The following is a 26180-nucleotide window of genomic DNA, read 5'->3' on the forward strand; positions in this document are numbered from 1 at the left end:
TGTGGTGGATGTGCAAAGTAGGTGGAAGTACTGTAAAAAGAAATTTAAGTTATTTAAAAAGCTTAAACAAAACCAGTTTTCAGTAGTTTTCTTGGAAAACTTAGGTAATTATATTTTATACGTTTTATAATTCACGTACGTAATGCTTTCATAGTTCACAATTAAATTGATGTTACTTAAGTGCTGACAATATGACAGTCCCTAATATTTTAGAAAACGCGTGCTAAAGCCAATGCGATACTTGCACTAATCTTAGCTTAGTCGAAGTAAGCTAAAACCGTTGGCATTAATTACTTATCGCAACGATGCACAAATCACATGCCGAAATTTGCTACCAGCTCCTATACTGTAATTGTACGCGGACGATAGAGAGCGAGTATGACTCACGCGGGTTTTCCGAGAACGCGCCGAACTGAGCAGTTTTCATGAAAACCAACTACGAAGGTCGAATCCACAGTCGCGTTCACCGATACTTTTAGCAGAGTACTTTTTTCCACTGAATCGTTTATTTTCTTTTATTGGGTTTTGCGAAACGGAATAGTATAATGCTGCGAAGTAAATAGACAAGGATATTTCATTGGACTCTATTTAATTGCCTAGACTAGTACATTACCATGTAAATGTATAATCTTATATTATACGTAAGAGTATAGCAATATTATGCTGAGTGAGGAAACCTGCATACCTGAGAATTTTCTTAATTATCTTCGTGTGTGAAGTCTGCCAATTCACATTGGGCTAGCATGTTTGACTATTAGCTTAACCCCTGTCACTGTGAGAGGAGACTAGAGCTCTACCATGAGCATAATATGGGTTTTTAATGGTGATGATGAATATTATGCTGGTTAGTAACTATCTCATCATCACTCCTTTACCTTAGCCCACTTATGTGGGGTCAAAACATATGTCAATCTCTTCATCGACTTTACGTGTGAACATCAATTCGACGTGTTTTTTAAAATTATTTAGTGACACGTTAACGTTCGGAATTCCCAATTCATTGGTTGTAAATAAAGAGTTAGGAATTACAGTGGTTAATCATAGTTTAGTTAATTGTAACTTATTCGCGGGTATTTATTAAGTATATTATGAGATTGAATGGGCAAAATGTTGGCAATGCGTTTTCTTGCAACAAAGTGAAAGACATTTGGCGCGTCGCCAGACTTTGATTTGTTTGATTTCGTTATCCTTGGGTGGTACGTTGAATTTTCACTTCCCAGAGTTTTGTATACTTGTGCCAACCCTAATACTCGATTCCACGACTTTTAATAAAGACTACTTACGTTAATAAAAATGTAGCAGACAAAATGTAATAGTTTTTATGAACCACTGAAGTGTCGTATTCGATCTAATAAATATTTTTCAGGGATAATGTTAGAAATAATTATCTTCAAGAATACAGGAAATTATAGTTTTTCACATCTAATTAGTAATTACTTTATAGTTTATACTCAACAGACGCTATCGATACAAAAAAGTGGAGTGTAGGCCATAAATGAATTAACAACTTTCGATTGTCGATTTTTACTTTCAAAGGCAAAAAGTCCTACTAATTTTTCAATTACAAATGTTATAATATCCTGTAGAAGGAAAATAATACCATCATTTTTATTTGTATTCCAAGCAGTATTCCTGTCCAGATCTAAAGGGCAGGTTTCATCGTGACATTTATTAGGAGATGTTCTTTGCGAAGTATTGCTATAACCATTAGTTTTCCACTTGAAAATTTAATTATACTTTCTGCACGTTCCGTTAACGATTAATAAAAAACTATATTGTTAAATTAAAATCATATTCATCTGTATTGAGATACAATCAATAATAGAGGTTCATATATTTTTTACATTGTTCTGACAACCCTAGCCACAGTCTAACTAAACAAAGAAAGTTCAGTGCAACCATTCACATATACCTAGCACTAGTTAGTTACTTTACGTTCATTTTCCGCCACCGAAAGTTGAGGATCAATGCTGGCGATGCATTTTCTTGCAGCGAAGGTGAAGGGAAGGGCTGTTGGCTCGGTGCCAGGCGACGATACGTTTTATTATTCGATCGTTCGCGGTCAATGTCGCGACGGTTAGGGCCTCTTCTCACTATGGTTATTACTTACCCTTGCTATAGACGTGCAGTTAACTGCACAGCCGAACGGTCCAGTTAAATAGTACGTGTGTAGTGTCTGTTAGTTTTAACTTACAGTTTTTTCGAATGATTTTGATTGAAATTTCGAATAGATAAAACTGTACAGTTAAAACGAACGTCTCAAAATGGCGCATTGCATAATATTACGAAATTGTTACAAAGCAATTTTACTCTTATTTGCTGAATTTGTATTTGTATTACAACGGTGATGCTACTTTATATATTTGTTAAATCTGGAATGATTTTAATAAATTTAATTATAAACATTACATAGACATTTTATTATTTTCTTGTGATGTTTTACAAAATTACAGCCAACTAATAGTGATTTTATATTTTCTCCAGCAACAAAGTGATTTTCTCGAGCGCACATCGTGTGTTAGCGCCCTTAGTTGCCGGCGCCGTACTTGCATGTGTTGTTTGTTTAATATCCACCCTGTACATTTTAATGTAAGATTAGCACTCATGCTGTATATGGCATCGACTACTGTTAGCATACTGATCTTGTTACAATTTATTTTTGTGCAATTTGCTTACAACGATTTAGCAGCAAGCGATATAACGTATAAGTTCTAATAACAACTTCTTAATATTTCCACTGTTAAGAGGCCGGATTCAAATCCGAAAGGTCTTAGGTTGAAATTTCGATTACTCTTATGTTTTGCTTAGTCGAATGGAAAAGAGGCGTAAAGGGAGGAAAAATCTTTGAACAATAACATCTCTCCGTAGTCTGTCGACAACTTGTATTGTTATATCTAAACTACATAAATTATTATATTTCCATTTTTATTAAATAGATTTCAATACTATATTAAAATAAAATTACTATGTATGTAGGTATCTATGTACTATGAATAGTTTTTTACCATATTTACATAAATTTGACGAGCATGGTCTTAAATATTTTTTTAATTCAAACCAGTAGTCAGTGAGATTAGCGCGTTCGACACAACAAACTCAACACGCTTTATACTTATTATTGGTATAGATACTGGGCGTATCTATAACGTAGTGTGTATAGTAAGTACATTCCACGCAATGATAATACACACACGGGTATCGTTGCGTAGAATGTAGAGATAATGGACGAAAACACTTGACGTTTTTACGTGGAAAGAGGTAAACAAAGTGCGATATTGTAAGTAACAAAATATCTTTGTTTATTTAGAAACAGTTCAAGGAATTCTCTAAGCCGACAACTCGAGCAGCTATTAGCCGGAGCAATTAACGCTGCGTTAATGAGCTTCCAGACAACCGGCCAGATTGTAAATGCTGTGCCGGACAGCGAGAATTCATCTAACAGTGACCTTCCAAACTTGATGTGATAATAGTCTTGTGTTGTTTATGGGTGTTCTCGTGAAAATGGTACGACCTTAATTTTAACAGCATTGAGGTCAATATCGCTTGGACGTAGATTGAGAGGTATGGGAAATGTTCACACTTCTCGATGAGGTTATTGTAGGGATGCAATCCTTCGGGTTTTCCCGGGATAATTGAGTATTTTGTATCCCTTGGGAGTTTCAAGATATTAATATTTATTCCGTACAGCGAGAATTCATCTAACAGTGACTTTGCAAACTAGATGTGATAATAGTCTTGTGATGTTTCTGGTTCTCGTAAAAATGGTACGACCTTAATTTGTTTGAGGTCAATATCGCTTGTACTTAGATTGAGAGGTATGGGAAATGTTCACGCTTCTCGATGAGGTAATCGTAGGAATACAATCCTTCGGGATTTCCCGGGATAATTGAGTATTTTGTAACCCTTGGGAGTTCCAAGATTTTAATATCTATTCCGTACAGCGAGAATTCATCTAACAGTGACCTTCCAAGCTAGATGTGATAATGGTCTTGTGATGTTTCTGGTTCTCGTGAAAATGGTACGACCTTAATTTTAACAGCATTGAGGTCAATATCGCTTGTAGTTAGATTGAGAGGTATGAGAAATGTTCACGCTGCTCGATGAGGTTATTGTAGGAATGCAATCCTTCGGGTTTTCCCGGGATAATTGAGTATTTTGTATCCCTTGGGAGTTCCAAGATTTTAATATTTATTCCGTACAGCGAGAATTCATCTAACAGTGACCTTCTAAACTTGATGTGATAATAGTTGTTGTGTTGGTTATAGGTGTTCTCGTGAAAATGGAACGACCTTAATTTTCCAAGTCTAAGTAATTTCATCTCCAAATTAATAATATCTCGATGTCTTCAAACCAGTTTACACACTAGGGTATACCTTGTTTGTTTTGGAGTGAAAATTACCATACTTAATGGCAATAACCATTAACATGGTGTTGCGGCATTGTTTTCCGTTTCCACGGAAGACATGTTTATGGTCGTTTTTGAAGGTGAAATCCTTGAGGCGCGTTTAAAGTAGATTAAAACAACATAATTACGTTGCAGCCGTATGGAAATTTTCTAGATATTTCTTCGCACAAGTAGCTATAGTATGCGCCAAACTTGGAGTCCGTTCTGACATTGCAACCGGTAATTATAAAATGCCTGGGATTTGGGATATGTTTTCGTTTACTGTGCAACTATAATGTCAGCCACTGACGACCAAGTAATATCACATGCCTGCAGCGTTATTGGGTTGACGTCCAATAAAACTAGCATGGCTAACTTAAGCCTCGGGTTCAGAAATAACTAGAAGTTTTAAGTGGTCTTACTTAACCTAGTTTTTCTCTTAGCGGACACCTGAGAATCTTTTCTCTTTTACTCTAATTATACTCTAATCTTCTAAACCACTCAATTTCAATGAATGTCTGGGGTTGGTTCCAGATAAAAATATTGAGTATTTTTTAGTACTGGCACTTTGATAGAAAATTCGAAAATTACACTGAAATTTCTAAACAGAATTTCATGTTATACAGGATGCTGGGGAGTATTTCCCATAACTCTGGGGTTATTTTTTTACCGAATTGATTAAAAATGTTCAAGGTGTTCTAAAATTAATATTTTCGGTGTAAATAATATTTCTTTTGTAAATAGATCTTAAAATGTGTCCCTTATACGCATCCTTATAATTATGACGTAGCCAAGTTATACGTATGTTAAAATGAAAGGATAGATAAAGGCGTGTGTGTTACATGGATAGTTGGAATTATTTGAATTACTTTGTATGAAAACATATAAAGATTTTATATTTTAGTTAAAAAAATATTGATAATGCAATTTGGCTCCTATAAGTGAACTCGTCAACACGTTGAGGTTATGGAAAATACTCCCGAGCACCCTGTATAAATGTAAATTAATCATGGCTTAGAATTAATAGACACGACTGCCAAGTTTAAGTATTTTTCAAGTAACCAAAACAGATGTGGGCGGAGCTCACCTGTCACCGTTCGACCACGTGCCTCATACAATATGTAATGGCAGGTCGATCACATCACGACCAGCAGTCCAAGTACACATAGCAATCAAGTGCGTAGACCCCTTTGTCTCATTCAGAAACCCTTATGGACAATTTATACTCTATGTTTGATATATTCTATATTCTATGTTTGAATGTTTGTGTTGAACAATCCTGTCCTATTTATTAATTTAAATTGATGAGTTATTTACTTTAGGAATCATCTAAAAATTACTTTTCTTTATGTTTTTTGTAAATATTTGTCACAAGTAACAAGTTTAACGAGTAATTTTGCTACTACTGTGATACGTTTTCACGATTAAACCATGAACAATTTTTGATGAATACATAGTTTATCAAATAAAGGGATGCCAGACCCATGAAATTGTTGAAAGATTGTATTATACATATAAATAAAGTGTAAATTTTGTAATTTACCTCTAAATCTAAGGTTAAGTCTAGGCATGAAGGCTTGTCTATACTGATATTGTAAAGCTAAAGAGTTTGTTTGTTTGATGAACGCGATAATCTCAGGAACTACTGGTCCTATTTAAAAAGTTCTTTCAGTGTTACATAGCCCATTTATCGAGGAAAGCTATAGGCTATATATTATCCCCGTATTTCTACGGAAACGGAAACCACGCGGGTAAAGACGCGTCAGCTAGTATGAAATACGTTCGGAACTCTAAAAAACCGATTGAAACAATTTCGCTCTATTTTTTTATCATAATAATATGTTAATGATATATTAAACACTAGCCGACGCCTGTGCTGGAATGGCAACCCCGCATCGGAAATCCCAGTAGGCGTATGTCCATCGACTGAGTATAATGATATTAAAGATGGATATATAATTAAATATGCAAAGGTTCTATCTACATGTAACATGTCATTATCAACAGCCCAAAAGATTGGATCAGAGAGGCGTTTGACCGCGTCGGAGGCGCATGGTTTTATTATGTTTATTTGCGCAACGGTCGGCAGCGTGATCCGTGTTGAAGGGGATCACTGGCTGCTAAAATTAGCACGTTTAAATATAGCACAATGTTTAGTAACTCCATACTGATATTTAATAACATATCATATTAGCCAACTGCATATAATACATATACGTACATAACAAGTATTATTTTAATGTAGGTATATAAATGCAAAAGGTCACTCTTCGCAATCTCAAAAACCGCTTGACTTACAAAGATGAAATTTCGCAGGGAGGTAGTTTATAGTTATAAAGTGTCCGCTAATTAATGAATGAAATTGCGGACTTTCGCTAGTTACATATAATCTAAAATTTTAAACTTACATTTTATTATAATATTTATGTTTCAGTGTGTATAACATACAGTTGTACAAACTTTCATATTTTTCTTAACTGCAGCGTGCACTTCATAGATGCGAAATGCATGTATACCCGAGAACCTGTTTTGTAGGAGGAATTTTGTATCATTAGTACATATAGTGCTTACTCTAGTTAAAGATCTAGAGAAGATGCACGCCACTGTTCTTAACTTTATCTGATAATAAATAAACCAAATTCACGTAAATTCGTCCGAATATGCCCCACTATTTTTGTACCCATCGAGAACATAGAGTTCTTATTTCTAGTTTACTACTAAAAACTAAATGATCAAAATGTTTTTATTATACCAGTAGTGTGTATAAATATTTATTTTGTAGGAGCCGAGAGCTTTGAAAATTATTTTTTTTAACCTCGCGAATATCAATTTTTAGAATACACTCATTGCTAGGAAAAATTCAAATATTATGAAATTGTCAAAGCATGTTGGGAAATTGCATTTTAGAACTACGAGTAAGCTCCATAACTTCGTGGGCAGACATTATACGAACATGTAAAACATACTGTCTACTAGATAACCTATTGTTTGACAGACTTGCATAATTTCGTTTGTAGTCATATACAGGATGAAATTGCACAGACAATCTTGAAATTTTATTATTACTATTTACTATATATGTTATTTTCGATAGTTCATGAATCATTCATTACATTTATTTATTTAAATATTTTGTTGGCGGTATTGTTTATCACATTTATTTAATTAATTTGGGTTTAATTTTCCAGTTTCTAGTGATACTAGGTACTAGCCGTTCGGAAGAGATCTGCCTGTGAAAAGACAAGGAACTTAGAAGTTGGTCTATTTACACGATTTTATTACCTACTATCTAGCTTGTTAATAGTCTAAATATATAAAACTCAACTGTGACTGACTGACATAGTGAGCTATCAACGGACAGTCCGACAGTCGGACATTTGGCATACAGGTAGATGTTATGACGTAGGCATCCGCTAAGAAAGGATTTTGATCTATTCTACCCGCCAGGGGATAAAATGAGGGATGGAAGTTTGTATGAAACTTTGTCAATATTACGGTGATATAGCTGAAAATTGGAATGAAAATAGATTTTACTTTAGATTAACACATCGGCCACTTTTCATCCCGGAAAAATCCATGGTTCCCGCGGGATTTGTGAAAAACTTAATCCCACGCGGACGAAGTCGCGGGCGTCCGCTAGTTCTACTAATATTGCTGATTCTACTCTGGCATGCCTGATCTTGAAACTGATATATTACAGCCAGGATTTTCTCATGCGAATACTCCTAAAAGATTTGCAGTAAGGACATCAAAGTTTGCGTTAAAGTTCAAAATAATTGGCATTTTTTTAGAGGGTTTATTACACATAAATGCTAATAGGTTTCTAAAAATATATTTATATAAATTGTATTATTAAAATAACTTTGACAATAGATATATCTGTTGAAAATATCATCACCCGGTATAGAGGAGTGAGATAAGTCGCGCGGATACAGACGTGGGTGCGCACACGTGCTGACTGCGGATAACGGGTTTGCGTTATCGCCGATACGCTTGTACATTGTATACATATGTATGTTATAATAAATCACGACGGTTCGCATCAAAATAATACAGTAAAGTTTGTTTATTTTTCATTAAAGGATCATTTCAATGGCCTGTAGTTAGAAAGTTTTTTTTAACATAGAAAGAAAGAAAGAAAATAAATTTATTCAAATCTAAAAGTTACAGACAGTTAGTACCCTATCCTTATGACAGCATGTCTGTCTATAACCCTTAAAAAGAAAGCTCAGCATATGCCGTGCACTACGTACAAGTATAATACACGGCGCTGATTTTCAGCTGAGACCCGTGTGACGTCACAGCTTATAATTGTACAAATAAATTGACATTAACTAAATTAAATTAAAATAAGAAATGGAACCGACTGCAAAGACGTATTTGAGTTATTTTGATTTTAACGCAAAATTACTAAACCGATTATAATGAAAATGAAATGGGACCAATCTGGAAGTATATCTTTCAAGCAAAAATGCATTTTTAAAATTGGTTATAAATGACAAAGTTATGATGTAACAAAATTAAAAAATATATTTATGCCTCGAATTGAGAATCTAAAAACATACGCTTCGAATTGAGAACCTCCTTTTTTTTTAAGTCGATGGAAAATATCATTTAAAAATTCGCAGTCGTTTGTTTTAGTCCCCTTGTTATTTGCTAGATATACAGTGTACCTGTACCAGTGCCAGTAGGTGGGTATGTGTATTTTAAGGGTCACCACAAAACACTATCTGAAGATACGTGCAATTTCATAGCACGGCAGAACTTGAATGAGGAAATACCTATTTATGAAACTATATCTAGCCGTGTATAATATGTTGTTTGTTACGTTATATTATAATATGCATATTGTTAACATTTGCAAATAATCTAGTTGCCACGCATTCTTTAAATATTTGCATCTGTTTTCATATATAACAAGTCAACTAAAAGACCGTTTTAATTTAGCTCTTTGTGACAAACATTTTTTTTTACCTCTTCCCTACGTAAAGAGATTGACAGACAGAACAGTAGAACTAACCGCAGCATTCTATTCCTTTGAGCCAATAAAGACAAGAAATTCTTACAATTCTATCAATGTATTCTAAGATTTGACACCCTTTAACCGACTAATCTGAACATATCTAATAGTCCCCTTTTCCTCTAAAAAAACACGAAAAGTTAAACGAATTAAAAAAAAATCCTCTATCATCCCTGATGAACATAAGCTATATTTCATCCCTGTATTCCCACGGGAACGGGAAATACGCGGGCGACACCGCGGGGTTCTACTAGTACCTAACAATGAAATTAGTCGGAATCACCGCTAGCGTAACATCGCCTACCTCACGGCGACGTCACAACTAGATATAGTGGTGATCTCATGAGCGAGCGATAACAACGTTTGCTTCGTCGTGAGCTAACTGCTTGCACTGCTCAGGCTTATCGAGGAGTGCTAACTATAGCATCATCATCATTACCATCTCATTTTGTCGGCCCCATAGGCGTATACAGAGAGGGGAGCCGGGTGGACCGTGCCCACCCTAGAATGGCGTGTGACCATGAATGAAAAACCCACGACTGATGCACGTTACTTCCCCGCACGCACGATTTCACACCCGCGCAATCTTTCCCCCTGTCGTTCGCATATCATGGGAGTGTTATCAACGAACTTGCACTAATGTTAGCAATAACAAAAGGATAAGGCAAAGTCGATTGGCAATTGTAAAAAATCTCTCTAATTAGTGGCCAGCGAAGTTAGTTAAATATTTCTCATAAAAAACAAAAGTATTTCTTAGCCCGACCCAGAATTCGTACCCAAGACCTCGTGATCAAAAGCCACTAGAGCAACGAAGGAGTTGGCACTAATGCTGGCAATAAAAAAGGATTAGCCAAAGTCGAACTGGTAATTGGCAATTGTGACCAATCTCGCCGACTGGTTGGACAGAGCGAATGCTCCGGAAGCTCTCGGGCCAATTACACCAATTGCCCAAATGAAATACCGTCTCAACTGTCGAGCACGTGTTGCGTGCTAATGCTAAACTCGCTAATTGGACACGGACCGCGGCGCTTACCTATCGGAATTCGGACGCCGTATCATCTCACCATTCGTTGTTCGCTTATCTTTGACGTTAATTCGGTTAACAAATCAGACTGAGACGTTTTTTTTTAATAAAAAATCCACTCTGGAGCAGTTAATGCCTTGCTTTGTAATCGAGATGTATTGACTCGCATCATTCCTTAATTGTAGCATGAAATTTTAAGTACGTTTTCGACTTTAAATTATCAGTGGACTTAATTGGCTCAGGAATGGCTTAACCAATACCAGCAAAGAAGTGCCACCCTGAGGTAGGATTTAGTTGACGCCGCATATTAAGGTGTAATTAAACTTGTATTTTTTTTTTATTTTTTAAAAGTTAGCCCTTGACTGCAATCTCACCTGATGAACTTGTTAGGAGGAGGATGAAAATCCAACGTTCGTTCGGTTTCTACACGACATCGTACCGGAACGCTAAATCGCTTGGCGGTACGTCTTTGTCGGTAGGGTGCTTATTAGCCACGGCCGGAGTCTCCCACCAGCCACCTCTTAAGGTATTCCGCTACCATCTAAAATTCGTCTTGGCTTCAGAGAACTCAGGAGATAAATGAAAAAAATATATATCAAAATTTTATACGACTAAATTTTTTTCTGGCAAGAACAAAAGTGTAACCTACATATGGTAATAAAAAGTACTAGCTTTAGAACTTAATTCAATTTATATCATTCGAAGTTTTCATCTTAAAATGAGCAGTTTCAAATATTTGCACCACGATATACGAGAACACGTGGTTTGCAATATGATTAATCATTAAAGGTAACGCCAAACATAAAGGTATCTATAAAACGAAATCTCCAACTGATAGTTGACAAGTGCCCAAATAAGGCTGTATTCACCGAAACGCCTCGCCTACGGCGTAACGCGTCCTTGGCGCAAGGTCCTGTCGAGCCTCCCACCTCGTGCTGGCATCGGCGTCACTCGCGAATGTGTTCGCAGGCCAATCTATTTATTATAGACGTTTAATAAAAAATATTTCGATTAAACGAGTGGGTATAAATAAATCATGTTAAAAGCCCAATCTTTGTAGTCAAAGTGTCTTTGAAGGTTTTTTATTTAGTTATGCAAAAGAGTAGAGAAAAGTTTCTACATTTTCATCTAACTACGGTTTTTTTTGTAGTGTCAAATCGAATCTTAATTTATTAAATTTCTCAACTGCTCCTTTCACTGCTGGAACACACACAAGCTCAAAAACACAAATCCCTAAAAGGCACCCGTGCGGTTTGACTGACATTTGCACAGAATTTATTACCCTAGCTTATTGCAAGTTAATTTTCGTCAGATAAGTCTATATAGCACAATCTGCGTCAGATGCTCGAAAGAAAAATGGTCCAAAGAGGTCAGGCAATGGTACCCCAGAGATGGAAAAAGGAGGCAAGGACGACCTCACAAAAGATGGGAGGACGACCTGCTAAAAGGATGGCGAAGCAACGCTAGAAATCGAGTAGAGTTTGGAGGAGGCCTATGTCGAAGGACAACCTGTCTGCTCTGGTGTATAAATGAAGTATATCATATGTATTCAACAGTCAGGGAATAAAGACTATTTTTATTTTTATTTCATTAAGTCTATATACCTATACGTATTTTGTTGTTTCACATGTGATTTCTGTCGGCAGAGCATTCTAGAACTCTAGTCACAAGAGCTAATACGAATAGTTTACGTAGTAAAACAAAAGCGCCCGAGCGCTGTTTTACGAGAACTTGAAAGGTTCCCAGAGCGCGCGTTCTCTGTTTTCAGGTTAGACCGCCCATTACCACAGATAACTAGAAGCCGCCGCGCGAAATGATGCGAAATATTTCCGGAGTTAGTGGAGTTGTTCTATTAATACGTGATTTCGACGTCGGTCGTGGGCGAACGTTTCGGGCGAGGGCGGGCGCGGCGCGGCAGTAGCGCGCGATCCGCCGCGGCCGGCCGCCGTGCGACGTACGCGCGCGCAACGAACGAACGACCCGCACTCCCGCGCAACATTCGCTGACGCGAACCGCGTCGCGAACACCGAACACACCCAGCGTCTCACTAACCGTACAGAACGAGCTGACTCGTTACTATCGAATCGTATACCTTTAAATTTGCGAGGGCGGATTTTATAACGAACAAATCGACTAACACAACTCGAACCCGCACGAAGGTGTCGCCGCAAAAAGCGCAACACAATAGAGTAAGCGTCTAATTATAAACGTGATTGTGGGGACACTCAACATGCAGAATATGGACCCGCTGGAGTTCGCTAACATGCTGGCGACGGAGCTGTGGTGTCAACAGGTACTGCCCACACCTGGCACCTGGGGTGTTTAGTCTGAGATCCATAAGTATAAGCAGTTGCTTGCAATTCATTGATGCCAAAATGCACTGCTTACCTCCATAACTCACTACTACCAATATTGTAGAAGGAATTTTCCCTTTTTGCACAATTTGTATTTATAAAGCTTACTTTGCTTAAAAATCCTGTGCACGCCACACGCCATAGGAACATACTAATCAGGCTTAATGTTTATGAAGAGATGGTTTTATCACGTCACATCTATTCCTGCAACATAGTCACAGACACACTAGTACATGCAATGTTTTTCCCGCTGAAAATGCGTCAAGATCGGAAATTGAATTTCCTAAAGATATACAGATGAATATGTTAAGAATTAATTCATTATTACATACTGTTACATTATTAGTAGAGACATTTCATTCTAGTAATTACCTCTAAACGTCCGTCAGTCCAAGGAAATAACAGTGCTTCGGGTTATTTTATGGAAAAGCATTGTTTTCCAATTCATAATACACTGCGCGTGGACATATGCTCATTCATACTGTATTTACGCTTAACCTACATTATAATTCGATGACACATTTACTCGTGCAGGTGGAAACCCTTGACTAATCATAGGAAAACTATTGAAACACGTAGCAAGTTTCATTGTTAACAAAAACAAATAAGTAAAAGATGATGTAAAACGAAAGACCACTTTCCGTGGTAATACTGGCATAACTTATAAAAAAATAATTTTTATTCTTAACAATATTTATCATTGATTTGTATTTAAAAGCTATATTTAACAGATGTTCTACGAATTGTCTCTTTAAAAAATGACTGTAACATGGTGCCAAAAACCATGCTGTCTGGCAAACATGTGAGATGCGACCGGCGTCTCTATCTACAATTCTACAATATCTGTGTAGGATGCAATGAATCAGACCTAGCATTACCTAGGATATTATAGCGATAACGTCAGAGCGTAAGATCATAACTCATTTAAAGACTTAATTCGTGAAGATATTCAAATTATACTTCTAATGTTAAGAGAATTCGTTAAGATATTCGATTACATGTAAACAATACTTACAATTTCGTAAAGTTATTTTATGAGATTCAACTGATACATTTTACGTAAAGTATTAAATCGTAAAGGATTCAAATTCAAATGATAACGTAAAGTAAGTATTATTTCGTAGTTAGTTCTACTACTAGTTCGTTAGTATTTGAAGAGAATCAGCTGATAGATCTGACCGATGTGCTTTGACATGCAAGAGGACTATGTCCAGCTGTGGACGTCTATCGGCTGATAAGGTAACTGATACATTTAACAGAAAGTATTATTTTGTAAAGGTTAGACTCAAATTTCTTTCGTAAAGTAATTCATACAAGTATTTGATGAGATTTAAATGATTTAAGTAACGTTAAAAGTATTAATTCGTGAAGGTATTAATTAGATTCAAATGACACAGCTTTCGTAAAGTAATTCATAAATGTATTTCACGAGATTTAAATGATTTAACTAACGTTAAGTATTAATTCGTAAATGCATTTCATGAGATTCAAATTCATCTTACGTATAGCAATTGAGATTTAAATAACTGAATGAATGAGCTTTATGTAGAGTAGAAAGTATTCACGAAATAATTGTGAAGGTATTTATTGAGATACAAATTGACGATGAGATTCAAACGAATACGAATTGGGCTAATGTCGTAACACTTACCATTTAGTGGTGGAAAACGTATTTATTAACCATCTTAAAAAAAAAAAAAATATACGTACTTGAGTTTGAGCGTTGCTTGTTTTATAGGTATCCAAATACAATCCACAATTACCTGCACTTACAACGTTTGGTTCAGTTTATAACACAAGTGAAGTATGGTCTTGTTTACGTTTATTTAACTCATTCATTATTACTACGGCTGAAAGATTTACGATTAACCTTTCAACGCCCGTTCTCAAAAATAACATCGTTACATCAGTAGGGAGATATGATTTATTTTGACAACTCACTAAAGTATTCATAAAGAACGCAGTAATGAAAATTTTTAATAAGATGAGCAACTTTCTCAAAATACATATTAACGTTTTCCAAATATTTGACTATAGTTAAAGCTAACGCTAGAATAAAAATAAGTACAATACATACGGACATCTGCTATTAGTAATAATCACTAAAACGAACACCTTAAAAGAACTTTCGCTTGACAGTTGGATCAAGGGTTGGATACAGAAGGCAGTGATTCTTGAGGAGGCGCGTATTGTGAGGAGGTTTCTCAGTCTAGAGCCCTGAACACCGGTTGCTTGGACACTATCATAACTAATTTTTATCATAACTAATTTTGAACAGTGTTTTCGTATACATATTGCATTTTATAAACATTGTTAATAAAGAGACCAAAACTATTCAAAATAAAAAATCATAAATTTTAATTAGGCTCAGTTTACAAGCACTTTTGACACGTCAGTTGGCTATTTGTAAAGATTCTACCACCGGTTCGGAAGGCAGGTTCTGCTGAGCAGAAAGCGGCAAGAAATTCAACAGTTGCTCTTTTTTAAAAAAATCATACAGTAACAAAATTTATAATTGATGACAACATTACAATTTCTTATAGTTTTATTTCCTGTGTGAAGGTGGAAGCTGCTCTAATGACCTTTATCTTTAAGGAATTCATCAATGGTGTAGTAAAATTGATTATACCCAAATATTTCTTGTTGTCATTCCTCGTACATTGCAGAAAAATCATGATACATATTTCCAATTAATTAATATTGATGTTCATTTGTGTTGCATATTGTTATTATCTTGTTATTGTTTCGCAGCGCATTTGTTTTGCTGATAAAAACCGATCGGAATGTGGAAGCAACATCATTTTTACTGTATTGTAAATAAACATTGCATAACATTATTATATGTTGGGGCATTGTTTGATCTCAATTATTTTGTATTACAATGTATTTAGTAAGTAAAACGCCTTGTGTAACAATAGTTCAGCCGACATCGAGGCTTTGACTTCTCGAATTGGCGGTCACTTGAATTTTGAGACTGAGATTATTGTAGCTTTTATATAGTATTGCTATACTATGCATATAGTATAGTATGCGCGATGGCCAGCGCGCATGACTTCATACCCGAGCAGTCCTTCCCCCCTGTCGCCCGCATATCATGGGAGTGTCATCAACGAATTTATCAAGCTATAATCATGATCATGAGTATATTTAAATGGCACACTGAGGAGAAAAAGAGCTTTTAGACTCACTATGTATGCGGGTTTATGTACTTCAGGTTATAGTGTTTACTCTGTTAGGATCATTATCAGATGTTTATGATAATGATAGAGACTGACAGCTTTAGGTGTTCTCCCGAGGCACAGGTGTGCACCATTAATTTACTAAATCTGGGCAACACTTGAGATTTTATTAAAGAACGAAATCCTAAAATTTTATAACCTGACCCAGGATAAACCAAGACCTCATGATCCATAGCTAAAGAGGTACATAACCACTCAAATAAAGAGGCAGTTAAATAAAAAGTACAAATATAAACGTTTGATATTACGGATTCCGCAAATTTTTGCTCCACTCTAAGGGGTCTCTTCGTCTAATAGGAAATGTGCAAGTTTTAGATGATCGCTAACAGTTTGTTTCTCTTTGTTTCCAGTTGGCCAACCTAGAGGGCCTCCAGTCGGGGGTCCCAACCCGCACTACGGCGACCATAACGCCCACGCAGTTGCGCAGCTTCGAGCAGACCTACATCGAGCTGAACAACTGCCACAGTGAGCGCACCAGCCACGCGGGCTTCGTGCCGCCCTCCGTGGCGCAGGCCAATTCTTACGGTGAGTCTTTATGTCATTATTTTATCTTTGTCAGGCCTATGTTCTATGAATCACAGAGCCAGGCAGCTCTCTTCACACGAGAAGAGAATTAGAGCTAAAAACAATAATGCTTTATGCTGCAGGTAAATGTGGTTATTTTTCTAATTCTTTACTAGTTAGCCCTTGACTACACTATCACCTGATTGTAAGTGATAATGCAATCTAAGGTGGAAGCGGGCTAACTTTTTAGGAGGAGGATGAAAACCCATCGGCTGATCCAATAATTACATCGGACTAAATCTTCATCCGATGTATCTAACACAGAAAATCAGATGACGGTTTTATCAGCAACATCAAACATGCCCAAAATACTGGCACCAATGCGCTGAACTGACCAAGAGAAAACCGCTCTCTATGGTTCGCTCCTCGAATGTGCTAGGAGAGCTGCACTAGGGAAGGTAAGGTAACAGATAGTGAGGCTTAACACCACACATAAATAACTACTACTACGACTACGACTTGAGTGTAGCGACAAAGAAGAAGAAAATACTGGACAAAATGATAGTACTAATGTATTCACTAATACAATTGCAGGCATCCTGAATCCAGTGAGCTACTGTGACTCGGGCCCGGCGACGCTGCATGTGTCGCCGGGCCCCCTCTCCGCCAGCGGGGACAGCAGCAGCAGTCCCGGCCTGCCGGCCCCCAAGCGACGCAACATGGGTGGCAGAAGACCAGCCAAGACCCCCCAGGATATCACGCCCGAGGAGGAGGAGAGGAGGAAGGTCCGCCGCGAACGAAACAAAATGGCCGCCGCGCGCTGTCGCAAACGAAGGCTCGACCACACCAACGAATTGCAAGAAGAAACTGACCAACTCGAAGAGAAGAAACAGATGCTACAGGTGATTTTCCCACAAATTTACACTAGGTTTCGCTTAACTTTGCAGCTTCCATAATCAATCCTATTCTTGCTAATCCAAAACCAAAATATTTATATGTATATTTAGTGCCAACTAACAAAATTAAGGAGGTCTAGTCTCCGCTAGTTTAATATATTATTATGAATCATAAATATCGAAACGGTTTTTTTCTGAATTCCAGGATGAAATACGCAAACTCAATGCCGATAAAGAACAGTTGCAAGCGATACTGTCTAACCATATGCCCATGTGTCGACTCAACAAGCGCTCGACGAGCCCGCCTGACGTCAAGCCCTTCCAGGAGACCTACGGCTACCCCGACATAGCGGAGGACGGGGTCAGGGTCAAGGTTGAGGTGATCGACCAAACCGTGGACCTCGGGTTAGATAATGATATCTATGCCTCGCCGACGCCGGACAAAAGGTAAAAAAATTATAAAATCCTATGTTATTTAAGAGGAAACTAAGGGTTTCTGAAGGTGTCCTGGTCCCTACAAAAGGCCCATGTCCTGCAGTAGAAGGCCATCGGCTGATATGATTATGATGATGAAAGGTTTCACAACCTTCTGATAAATGTTGGATAGTCTAACCGTAACTTTTGTCAAATGATAAAGACAAAACTTGTGAATAAGCTATTCAACACTTATCACTTCTGACTGGCCCGTTCAGAGGAGATTACAAAGGACTGATCACTTGTCTGGCCTAGTTTGCGAAGGATGATCACTGATAAGTCCTTTGTAAGGGTAGCTAGGTTTTAAACTGTATGTAGAGTCAATCCAAGCAGACTTTCGTGTTTCAACAATGCTTGTAAACTAAGCTTGACTTAAATTAATTTAAAATTAAGGATTATTCAAGCTAGTTCTTATGGTATTAGGTTTACTGGCGTTTCAAAAGTGCTCTGCCTTGAAAGTAATCTGTAACTTTCATGAACTATGCAATGTCCTCTATAGTGAGATTCCTTAGGTCTTGTTCATGTACTTAACTTACATAGTAGCTCCCATCTTAACAGCGCGTACATAGGACCTAGAATTCTCATGTTTTAAGAATAAAACAATTGTTAGGCATCTTTTTGATACATTTTAACACAGGACAAAGATTATTGTGCCCAATCTGCTCTACTCCAAACCAGTGTCTTAAAAAAGAGATACGTTTTTTTCCCGAGAGATTGAAGGACGAAGTCGCGGGCGTCCGCTAGTGGACTATAAGATTAATATATAACAAAAACGAATGTATTGTTCCAGAATAATGCTGTCGGCGGCCAACCCCGCGGTGGTGACGAGCGCGTCGGCGCTGGACACGCCGCCCGTGCGCCCCAACCGACCCAACTTCCTGCAGGTGCCTGTCCCTTTGACTCCTGCGCAGGTAACCGTGGTTGTCACTGCATGCTCGCCAACCGTCTGAATTGACACAGGTCTATTTATAGACTGAGCTAGTGATAGCCCAGTGGATGTAATAATATATCTGCCATCAATTTGAGAATATAGTTTCGAATCCGGTCCGGGGCATGCACTTCCAACTTTTCAGTTATGTGCATTTTAGAAATTGAACATCGTCGGTCTAGATGTGATAGCTCGTAAGTGCAAACTGACGAACTTTACAAGAGAGACAAGAAACATCTTTTAGGCATCACTAAAAGTCGTTTTATTTGACCAAAAACGTGTTTTTAATGTACAAGATATTTACGGGCTACCACCGGAAAAGCTGTTTGAAGCTTTCTGCATCAAAATCAATTTTTTACCAAAAGTTGTTAGTTACGAGGTATCACATCTAGGCCGACGATATACTCAAATGGTGAAGGAAAAACATCGTCAGGAAACCTGCATACCTGTCAATTTCCTTAATTCTCTATGTGTGTGAAGTCTGCCAATCCGCATTAGGCCAGCGTGGTGGACTAAGGCCTAACCCCTCTCATTCTGAGAGGAGACTTGTGCTGAATAGAATAGAATATGTGTTGTTAATGATGATGATGTTGAATTAAGTATGGACCCTTTCCATATTTTATACTCCGACCCAAAATCTCTCAATTCGAATCATATCATCATGAATACCAAGGTCAATAGACTAATTACTTGACAAACGAGATGGTTAAGACATTAATCAATCCTTATAAAATATACAAATTCTCAAGGCCTATCCCTAGGCCCTAAAATTAAAATGTCAGGTTTGCGGTCGCTGCGCAATTCAGCTTAGATGAAGTCAGAAAACCAGCATTTTCTATCAGGCATTTACGAAGTCGTGAAATAAAAAAAAAAATATGAATTTTGACTTAATGCAATTATTTGTTTCACAGATCCATAACAACAAGGCACTGGGCAACAGTAACAAAATCGCCGGCATCGAGATCAGTACACCCAGCAACGGTATACCGTTCAACTTCGACAGCATAATGGAGGGCGGCACCGGACTGACACCCGTGTATCCGCACCCACACCCTCACCCGCACTCTCACCCGCACCCGCACCCGCACCCGTGCGCGCAGCAGCAACGCATCACCCCCGACTTGTCCTCCCCGGATGCGCACAACAGCCTCGTGAGCCTCTGAGACCATCTCTCCGCCGTCTGCCCTCTGTTCGAGCCTCTGGACCTCTTAACGGACCTTGAGGACTCGATGTAGCAGCACGGCAATATATACAGAAAGTATCGCGACGAGTTGGTTGCACTACACATACCATAGACGCTTCATTGGCGAAAGTATCACAATATTCCCATCGCACTATATCTTACAATTATCTTCATGTATGTTATACATTTTAGATAAACTAAAAAAAATAAAACTAAATATTTTGCTTATTTTAGGACGGGGAATAGTGATACTTTTGCCTAATTTATTATACATCTGGAATTTAAGGGCTTGGTGTTGCCAGATACGTGTAGACAGTATTTAGTTCATGATATAAAAATATACCGAACTCTTTTAATTTTAAGATGGCAACACACATCCCCTTAGAGTTTTGCTCGTGCCTTGGCCGTCGGACGCCGCGTTAGACGTGGCGCGCCGAATATAGTAACGTAACGCACGTAACGTGTAAGACTACGCTATTTATACTTCATCCTTTTTACTCTCTAGTTTCTCTATCGTGCTATCTCTGTCTCCCCCGCCGGCTATTACGGGGGTAACGTAACTCACTTGCTCATTACGTGCTTTGTATTTATATTTGAATACAGTAGTCTTATATCATAGCGTATCGGCCTACAAAAGTCAATTGATATCTAAGCTCTTCTAGTATTCTAAAGGAGAATATTTTTTTATATTTAAATAGTCTGTATTTCACATACGAAATTGTGATTTATGAAAAAAAAATTACATGAAAATAAAACAGAGTTTTATTTGATAGCATTTCAGGGATAATTATTTCGAGTTGTGCTTAAATATTCTAGCGAGGCTAGACTAGTTGTATTTTGTATTAAATCTATGTAAAATATATCTCTTACAAACATTATTACTGTTGGCATCACATAAGTTGAGACTGGGGTGTAATTATTATTTCGGACGTCACTTTTTAGATTTCCATTTGACATCACGAATGATGTCACATAGATATTGCTTTAAGCTTGTATTCCTATTGATTTTTATTATCCTCGTTGTTATATATATATGCCAGAATTGAAATTTTTAATTGGTTATAAACTAATAATCATTTTGTATGGGGTTTAAAAATGTTAGCATACCCTCAATTTTGAATTTTTTTCTATATAACAGTTAAAAGTCCATAAGCTGGAAAGTGTCAACTTAAGTGACGTCACCTGTACGTGACGGCACAATGTTTTGTCATACTACCCTCGACGTCTTCGTCACATTGTCATATTATAATAAACCGTGTGCCATTCGCTACGTCTACTCTCAATAAATACAATAATTAATGTGTACGGATTATTTAGTTAACCATAGACTAACAGCAATATTACTTAATGGTATACTGTTAATCTGGGTAACTTTTTTATTCAATTTCACTTCAAAACACAAATTCATAAATAATTTGTTTAATTTAACGAATCTTTTAAACTATTTTTCGAACATTTTTGACGCTCTTTTCTCTTTTCTGGGTTTATATGTTTTGTACTAATATAACAGTTATTTTTAATGGATATTATCAAATGTAATCTAAAATATTAAATAATCACAATCATATTTTTTTTCTTTTAATTATTTCAAATTATTTATTGCTTTATAGATTAACATAAAAACGTTTTTATTTTTATAATTTAGAATATAAACAGATGAAATTTAAAAAAAAACCTTGTTTGGTTTTAAAAAAAGAAGGATAATAATACATTATCCTGTCCAAAAAAGTTGTGGGTAGAAATCTAAACAACTATGTATTAAAGAATCAAAACACGATACAGTTTTATTTTGAAAAAAATAATCAAATCAAGATACAAAGTTTTATTTTGAAAAATAAAAGAATCAAATCAAGATACAAAGTTTTATTTTGAAAAATAAAAGAATCAAATCAAGATACAGTTTTATTTTAAAAGAAAAAAAAAATTTTACTGGTAGTAAAGTTGCATTGAATAACAAAGTTACTCGGATTTAGTGTAATTAATATATTGAATTTAAGTTAGCTCAATGTCGATGTAATGTAATACCGTTCCATTGGATTAGGTACTGCTGGACTATTCATTATTTTGGTCTTTATTATCAACCTAATAAAGTGGACAACAAAGTGTCGACTAAATACTATATGATAAGCACCGGATCACAATTGTAATTTGTATTATAGTATGTGGATGGCATTTTGTCTATTGATTTGTTTTTTATTTAGATAGGATGATAATTATGACCAAAATAGGAAATAGGTCAGCTGGTAGTGTAAAGTTATTGTGTAAGTAATACTTGTGATACGTCCAGTGACGCGCGCTCCGCAGGGAGGCGGTCATTTTATATTGTGCATACTCATTGCCTCGTCCCAAATTGTGTTTAAATATATTAATTAGTAATAAAAATAACTAAATTATTTAAAAATAATTTGTAATAACTTATTTTCGCATTGGTGCATCAACTTTACATTTAATTTTACAATAAAAGATAAAAATTCGCTTACATAACAAATACTTTTTTTTTTTAAATGTACAACTTTTTTCACTGCTCTTAGGTTCTTGTCTTTTATAGAATTAATATGATATTAAAAATATGACTTGTCAATAAAAAAGAAACAGTACCTACCATGAAGAATTGTGTTGATTATTACGTAAGCGGGTTTTATTTTTTGCATCCATTTGAATTAGAATTAGAAAATTATCTTGTTTAGGAAATCCCCGTATATAAATATACGAGACAGCGTTTTATTTAGAGGCATGGGTTAATGATTGTGGTTTTGTACCAATTGTGTACGCTGGAATAAACATAATCGGCCTTATCAATACAAATACTTACATTTTCGCATTAACACTGATTTTTATTAAATACTTTTTGAACTGAATACTTTTATCAAAATAGCAGTAAATTGTAATAGTTTGTGCGAAGGTGTAATGTTTCTATTTATATGACCGTATTAGATTAAGGCAATAATTAGGCTAGGTGCACTTAACCCTTTAACTGTAATACGCATAACTTAGACCAAATTATTACTTTATGTGCTTTATTGTAGTTTTAATTAAAATCTAAGCCAAATATTGATTTTATGTCGTTAATTTTATGTTTTTAGGTTAAAACCGCCGTTTCCGAAAAAGTATTATTGGTTAGATGCAGAGGAATGCGGAGTATTTATTTTAAATAATTATTTTATCATTGATTCAGATCAAACCAAAAAGAGGAAAAATCATTAAAAACAACTAACACCGTCTTTCTTGCTTTGAAAACATCCAACTCGTTAATTCTTCAAAATCGCATTTTACTATCTATCTTTCTAACTTTTTTCCAATAGAATTTTTAATTCGATCTTTTTTTGGTTTGATTAATTTTATTTTTAATTTTACCATTTTTTAGTACCATGGTCAATCATATTAATTTATGAGCAAACTTTATTTATATACAAATAATTAAATAATCGCCGATTCAACGTCGTAAGCATAATATGAACATTTTAGATAATAATAATTATTAAGAGAGATGTAATTTTTTCTAGAAGATTTTTTCTTAAATGCAATCGTAGAATACTTTTGTATTTTTTCATGTGAGGAAAATTATTATCAAAGCAATATTATATTTGATAAAATTTATTGTTCTATTACCGCCAGATGTAGTAAATTATATTATGTATAAATCAGAATATATATAGATTTGTTTACGTACACCCGATTTAGCGTTTTTAATTTATCACCCTGCCCTAGTATTTCTTTAAGACTTTTTAAATATGAACTTATATCTAAAAGTTTCTAACAGATCTCTGCTACACCGTTAAAATGAAGATTCAGAATAAAACAAGGGATCTAGTTTTTTAAAGTGCAATATTTATTTTCTAATATAATTAAAACTCGTAAGTCAAATAGTCGAGGAACAGAAGCTCTTTGTTATTACTATTACTTAAGTCTAGAAGCAGTGTTGAATCATCCAGAAAGAAACTAAGCAATTAAGCATAAGGCAAAAATTTGACAAAGGTGAGTAAGACTTTATTTCGATGAAATATTCGAACCCTACAGGGATAATTCTAAGAATCCACTGGTGTATCAGCATCTGTAATACTTGAGCCTCATTCATCCCGTAGCTAGCTGTTTTTGGTTTTGACTATGGATAATGCGGGTTCAAATCCCTGTGAGTTATTGGGTTTTTCAAATAGCCTGGAGTTAAGAAATCAGCGCTTTTGGTACGCACCCGTATTTCAAAGAATACGTAAAACTGTCGGTTTTGCGCCTAATCTCCATTCCCCAGTCGAGTGGGTGAGCCATTGTATCAGCCTATGAGGTGATGAGTAATATAGATATTGCATTGTTTGCGCTCACACTTGTGCACTAAAATATCCTTCATAGGTTAGGTTAGGTTAGCAAATATCCTGCATAGGTTATTCTGAAGATAAAAGCTTTCAGGGAGAATGCTACAGGGACCCAGACGCAGATGATATGTTACCAATTGTCGTAAGATTAGTGACTACTGAACGGCCGCCATTTTGAAATTTTACGGTAATGATGTCGCAGTCTGAGACTTATCTAAATCAAAAGAGTATTTATGTCTAGAAGATCAAAAATATAGTTTTAAAATTTTTCTTCATGTATTATTTCATAATATTAACCTTATTCTTGTACCTCCTAAGACTCTGCAGGTGTGCTCGGACCTTGTTCTTGATAGCGCTGTGGATGTAGAAGATCACTTCTACGACAGTGATCACGCTGCATCCCATGCATAGGCCAAACACGCCGCCAAGGTTTGCTGAAAACATGTTTGGTACGTAAGATCATACTCATTACAGGGGGTTTGACGGGGCGATCCATAGGAATCTTTATGGTTATATCAGATTTTTAAAAATTAAAAATGGCGCCTGGAGGTCGCCGTATTTAATTGTGTAATAAGAATTATTAACGTGATCTTTAGAGCTTTTAAGTTTGTACCTAAATAGATATACCTACTTACACGATAAACTTATAAGAGACATGACGGTTTCCTGCTTCTGCCTGGAATACACCCCATTTCGGTAGTAAAAATGTAAAATGGACGTGCTCTTGTTAAATTCAATACCTGAACTGAAAACAATTAAATGATAAGTATGGAAGGTAGGTATATAATAAAACTATACCTACCCAAATTTTCAAGGTATTTTACACATTGTAATCAACATACATGCATAACCTTGACATATTACAAAAAGGTTCTTTTAAGCAACACTTCGTTTCGATTCACATAAAAAACAAACGAAATATTTCCTTTTATTATTCTATTCTTGCTGTAAAATAAACTTTATTATTTACTAGCGGACGCCCGCGACTTCGTCCGCCCTTAGTCTTACCTCTGTAATCCGGCCCTTACAGTAGTATCGCTGTTTAATTGATTCAGCAGTTAAGTTGTTAGAATCATGAGGTTCTAGGTTCAAGTTCTGGATTAGACGGTAGTTCATTTTCATTAATTTTATTACACACAGCTTATGCATATTTTAAACTTTAATTAAACTCCCTAATGGTTAGGGATATAACTCATAGGATTCGATATTCTTAGCACATGCAATCTTCAATTTAGTTGATTTGTGGAAACTGAATACCGCATATCTCCTGTACCTAATAGGTACATTCTACTCTATGACCGCAACAGAACACTCAATTTCTTATTGGAACTAAGCAAACAATGATTAAGTATACCTACAAAACATAGGCCTAACCCCATCACCACGTTACGTCGTCGCCAAGATTAACAGGTTGGTGTCACGGCGCGTTGCATCGACGAGGTACCTAATTATTATTATTGTAGGTACGTACGGACTAGGTACCTACCTATCTACCTAGAACAGCGAATAGCCCCTGATTGCACGGTTCTGCACTGCACCGTCGCCTACGCCGTGAGACAACAGTACATAAAGGTACAATCAGTAGATATTTTCTTTACGTGTCTTTGCTTTTTCAAGCGTTTTCTTAACATTCGCAGGAGCAGAATAAGTTCCAAGTTAAGTACCAAGACAAGTTGTACCTATATCTAGAACGAGACTGTATATATTTTACTGAGAAATAGTCTCAGTTTCGTTAGTGAATTTTAAAAGGCATGACATTGTACTGTAACGTAGCATCATCGTGACGTGCTAATTTACGATACGGTAACGTATCGTATAAAAATATATAATGTAAATAAACAAAGTTATGCATGTGTGCGCCCAGTGA

At 36.2% G+C, this 26180-nt stretch overlaps 1 protein-coding gene and 1 long non-coding RNA gene across 5 annotated transcripts in view; one reads left to right on the forward strand and one right to left on the reverse strand.

Annotated features, from left to right (window-relative positions):
• Nucleotides 1–23682, forward strand: part of LOC112058375 (transcription factor kayak) — a 65133-nt gene extending 41451 nt beyond the window's left edge. For 2 of the 4 annotated variants that reach the window (XM_024099157.2, XM_024099158.2), the window contains exons 2-6: nt 16372–16546; nt 17120–17427; nt 17627–17868; nt 18686–18806; nt 19735–23682. In XM_024099157.2, coding sequence (XP_023954925.1) covers nt 16372–16546; nt 17120–17427; nt 17627–17868; nt 18686–18806; nt 19735–19986 — 1098 coding nt within the window. In that variant the 3' untranslated portion in view covers nt 19987–23682. Of the gene's footprint in view, nt 1–12329; nt 12722–16371; nt 16547–17119; nt 17428–17626; nt 17869–18685; nt 18807–19734 lie in introns of those variants that run through there. The other 2 variants (XM_024099161.2, XM_024099159.2) reach the window with 2 other exon arrangements.
• A 132-nt stretch (nt 23683–23814) lies between these two features.
• Nucleotides 23815–25066, reverse strand: LOC128199259 (uncharacterized). Its single transcript, XR_008251909.1, has 2 exons — nt 24949–25066; nt 23815–24747 (listed from the first exon to the last, which is right to left on the reverse strand). It is a non-coding gene; the product is annotated as an uncharacterized LOC128199259 (long non-coding RNA).
• Between the last annotated feature and the right edge of the window lie 1114 nt (nt 25067–26180).

This window comes from Bicyclus anynana, chromosome 21 (assembly GCF_947172395.1).
Source record: "Bicyclus anynana chromosome 21, ilBicAnyn1.1, whole genome shotgun sequence".
In the NCBI taxonomy this organism is placed as follows: domain Eukaryota; kingdom Metazoa; phylum Arthropoda; class Insecta; order Lepidoptera; family Nymphalidae; genus Bicyclus; species Bicyclus anynana.